General features: G+C 37.6%; 1 protein-coding gene across 1 annotated transcript in view; it reads right to left on the reverse strand.

Annotated features, from left to right (window-relative positions):
* Positions 1-494: 494 nt before the first annotated feature.
* Positions 495-4,624, reverse strand: part of LOC118334012 (trace amine-associated receptor 13c-like) — a 6,155-nt gene continuing 2,025 nt past the window's right edge. The window contains exons 5-7 of the mRNA XM_035669825.1: positions 3,183-3,264; positions 844-938; positions 495-806 (exon numbers count right to left, since the gene is read on the reverse strand). Coding sequence (XP_035525718.1) covers positions 495-806; positions 844-938; positions 3,183-3,264 — 489 coding nt within the window. The remainder of the gene's footprint in view (positions 807-843; positions 939-3,182; positions 3,265-4,624) is intronic.

The raw sequence follows: 4,624 nt of genomic DNA on the forward strand, positions 1-4,624 counted from the left end.
TGTATTCCTATTTCACCCTGGGGAGCAATGATAACACACAGACTCAAAGTTTGAGTTTGATATGGTTTCTGCAATACAAGCATAACAGTACATAGAAATTAAACATAAATCCATTAATTATGCTGTTGATGCAAATTATAGTCAGTATATGTAACAAGCAATAATTCCCTTTTAAACAAATAAAGGATGTATTTTAATAAGAATTAATTGTGAGGTCAATTACAAGGAAAATATAAAAAGAATACATGGGTCCTTTAACTTAGCTGAAAGTGTTTTAATAAAGGTCATATACAAATCTTCCAGATTGTAGAAAACATGTTTATTTCGAAGCCAACAAATATCACATCGTGAGGATTTTAATATTTTTCAGTAAAAATAAAAATTGTGATGTAAAAATGATCATCCCACTCTTTCACTCTTTGTGAAACATAGCAATCGTAACATCAGTGAAAAAAATATCATAACTTATAAATTATCAGTCCAAGTTGATTCTATCATATTTTACAATCTGGGCACAGGATGTTGGCATCACAGGAGTCAGGCTGCAGTATCTGAAATGTAACAATGAGTTTCATAGATCTCCTGAACCAGGGGTAGAAAAAAGCATAGACCATTGGATTAAAAAAGGAGTTACAATAAAGTAGCCAGACCCCAAATATTGAAAATACCACAGTGGTTGACGTGTCCTGGCCCACAAGAGATGGGACAAAGTAAGGACAGAAACATATTAGAAACACAACCACAACAACACCAAGAGTTCTGGCTGCTTTTCTCTCAGACTTCTTAGCGGTTACATTGACTGAACCCTTGAGTGTAACAGTGTGCAATATGAGACCTCATGACTCGAGCCTGAGACACAGCCACCACAAATACTCTCATATACAGAACTATGATTGCAGCAATGGGGCCAACAAAGGTCAACAGGACATCAACAGCTCCTGTTATGAAGTTAATTACAAGTACACATTCTCCATAGCAGGAATTAAATTTATTTGGATGTTTAAGGAAGTCAATCAGTATCACACCATTGTAGAGCACAGAACAGGCCCAACACAGACAAATACAGATTTTAACTCTTTTCCGAGTGACTTTGGTTGGGTAACACAAAGGGTCACAAATGGCCACAACGATTATCGGTCAACTGATATGAGCACCCTATTGTTTCTAGACTGAGTGTGGCAGATTGTAATTGTGTATGTGAGTAAGATGAGCATATGATAAAAAATTCATATTGCGAACTTCCCAAATAACCCTATCAACCCCGATTATAAGATGTATATGAAGTGGCGGTCAACATAGGCTACAGAGTGGAGAGGTCAGTATGCAGCCAAGTAGAGGAGGGAAGGTTTGTGAGGGGGTTGCAGCATGCCTTGAGAAGAATTATGAATAGAATTGTCACTAAACAATGGTTTGGTGAAGATGTTGTTTATAGTGTAATCTAATTGTATGAATTCTGAACATGTTATGAAGTGGGGAGGGAGCAGTCAAATAAACTAAGATGTCAGCACGAGTAATAGGCATGGTGAATGAGCAAGGATTAAGGTATGAATTATTTTATATATGGTCAAGAGAATTCCCCTGGGAAAATTAACAGATGTAAGTTGTGTAATGGATGTACATTTTTGGATATTTACTGTAACTCTTAGTGACCTGGTATAGATATAGGTACATGGTGAGGAAAGTTTCAGACATATCACACATTTTCAGTAGAATATTGCAATTTGTTCGCCTGTGAATGGGCTTGCATTGAGTCTCAATTTGTAGTACCAGAGTTATTGACTCATAAGGCAGAAGTATTTAAATCTATGAGATGAGACAAATTATGTTTCTGTAATTGGGTTTATTTAAAAAACATATAAAATGGATTTTTATTTATTTGTTCCATGGCAACATGAATACATATTGTCACCTTTTTTCTACTCTATTCAAGAGCGTTGACGATTTATATTTTATATATTTAGGGTATTCTATTATAGTGTATATCTTTTATGCCTGAGAGATGGGAGATAGGAATAGTTGATGATGTGTATGTGTACGATCTACAAGTCAGAGCACTATTGATCAGAAATGAGAGGGCAAGATCAGCAGGATGTAATATGAAATATGAGTGTTTCTATCATGGGGCTTTGCGAGTGGCATTTCAACGCATTTTTGGAGGTGAGGTTATGAGTAGTTTTGTTGGTAATCATAGTTCAGTTCTTCCAGGTCTCTGAAAAGAAGTGATCAAAGGAGAGGAGATGACGAGACATCTGACTGAGCCTTGGCAGATTTTCCTGAAGGGTCTGGCAGTCATTGAAAGCTGACTTATTTGCCCCTCCCCCCGTTTGGTGGTCCGCCCATGTAACCTATGAGTACCACAATGTGTTGATTCTGTGATGTAAATGAAAGGAAATTTCCTAAGGAATCATTTAGCCATTGCTGTTACCCAACTGCTGAGATTAGTATGATGGGAGCAGTCTTGGTAGCCATTGTGCATGAAGGACATCTCAAGCCCGAACTTAGAATGGTGTGTTCTATGAATAAGTTTGGTACGTAGATATTATATTGTGAGCGAAGGGGGAAATGATTTATATACAAGGTTGGTAAAGGATGGGACGGCGTTCAGACCCATCATATCTTGGAGGATGTAAATCTGGCTCACACCGGTATTGCAGTAGGTCTCACTCCAGAAAGTTAGAGTGCAATATGTGAATTTGTACCATGTCGTACTATAGATAGTGGACATGTTATGTCAATCAACCGGGTCCATATTAAGCATCAAAATTGAGATACACTAATCACTATTAGAACCTTTTATGGTACTTAATCACTGCATATCGCTTGATTGGTGAACTATGATAGCCGAGTGACAAAATAAATTTATATCAATTATTAATAATATTTTTAAGAATCTGGTTTCAAACTTTGTACTGGTCATGGTTGATGGTAGTGATGTTTGCAGTAGACAGTTCAGGCATGAAGACTCTTCATGGATTTAACGTCCAGTGTGTGTAGGAGTGTGTGGAATTTGAGCTCACCTGAGTAACATGTTGATTGGATTGCACAATCCACTTGCTTAACTTGGCTAACCAGGGGAATTTATAATCACAAGAACTAAGTACCTCGACCCAGATAGCAGCGATGGTTGGGTTCCATGATGAAGTGTTTGTTTTTGGTTTTGGTTTAAGGAGTAAACAGGATACGATAGGACTCAGACAAGCTGCGATATGGCAGATCCAGTCGAATGCGGAAAGCCACGAATGATATAACAGAAGAGTGGTGCATCTGCGTACGGAGCGAGGACGATTCAGAACGGGGACACAGAACGAGAAAGGTAAGAATACAGTTTTGAGTACTAGGTGAAGAGTAAGGATTCATGTAGATAATGAGTTATATTTTAATGGGACCATAAAATGCAATAGTATCAGCGAGCATTAGGCATTCACAAATAGTATAGCTATAACTTCACCTAAAAATACTATACATATTTAAAAACAAAATTGTAAAAACCACATAACTTAAAGTAAAAATAGAGAATGATACAAATTAAGGGAAGTATGGGAATGAAGTTTGGTATACTTTGGTCTCATTTCTAATCTACTAGAACTGCATGTTCCACCAGCATTAAAGTGCAGAGAGTACTCTAAGATGCAAGATTATGGGAGAAACGCAAACTAAATGCAAACAGGGTGCAAACAGTAAATGCACAGCAAATTTTGTCTTCTGTATTCAAAATGGAACGTTAAAAAGGCTAGCGAAAGTGGTAGAGCGACGAAGTGAGAGCGGCATAAGTGTCATATACAGGTCTAGCATTGATCGATCAGACATTGAGCATTGTCCTCGTTTACCTTTCCTTATACTGGAGAGCATGTTTGGTGATCAGGTGTCTCTGGGGTATTCTTGGACTGCCAGGGATGGAAGAGTTTGTGCCTTGAGCTGTTTGGTGGACTAATACTTTTGGTGAGCTGAATTTCCAGTCGTCGCCACTGGAATCTATCTACGCGCTTGGCCGTATGTGGAGTTTGTCAGAGGAGGTGTTTGGTTATGTCCCAGTAAATAAAATGGTACAACATATTCTGATCCACGGAATGTCTCTCTGCCTATAAAAATTCATTGTCACTAGAATTGTTCAGCTCTCTACAACACACTTGCAGACCAGCTCTCCTCATCCAGGAAGTTTTATTTAAATAAATAAACCATAAAAAAACTTAAGAATAAGGAGACTAAAAAAAAAAAAATGGCCAATAATATAATGACCATAAATGACTAAAACAAATGTGAGGCCTTTTTAGATGGAGACTATTAATTGAGAGTAGATGCCAGCTCACCTTTAAAGCAAAGATTTGGATAAAAGTGACAAACTCACACTCATGAATATACACATGTATGCTGTAATTTGAGGTACGTGAAGCGGCGAGATGGGTTGTGTATGGTGGGCAATGCTTTATCTAGTATATATATGATGGAAATGGTTCCATCTATGTTAATTTTCATAATGCTGGGAGCTATCATTTCATTTGATCTGATTTAGGGCGCTTCATTAGCAATACCATCATTTTCTGTTTTTTCTCCTTTTCTGTGAAATATGAGCGAAATGACAGCCAGTACAGGAAATGTCAGCATTTATCTGTGTATCTGCTTTCAC

Source organism: Morone saxatilis, unplaced genomic scaffold (assembly GCF_004916995.1).
Source record: "Morone saxatilis isolate NCDOM2014 unplaced genomic scaffold, NCSU_SB_2.0 Contig22, whole genome shotgun sequence".
Classification (NCBI taxonomy): domain Eukaryota; kingdom Metazoa; phylum Chordata; class Actinopteri; family Moronidae; genus Morone; species Morone saxatilis.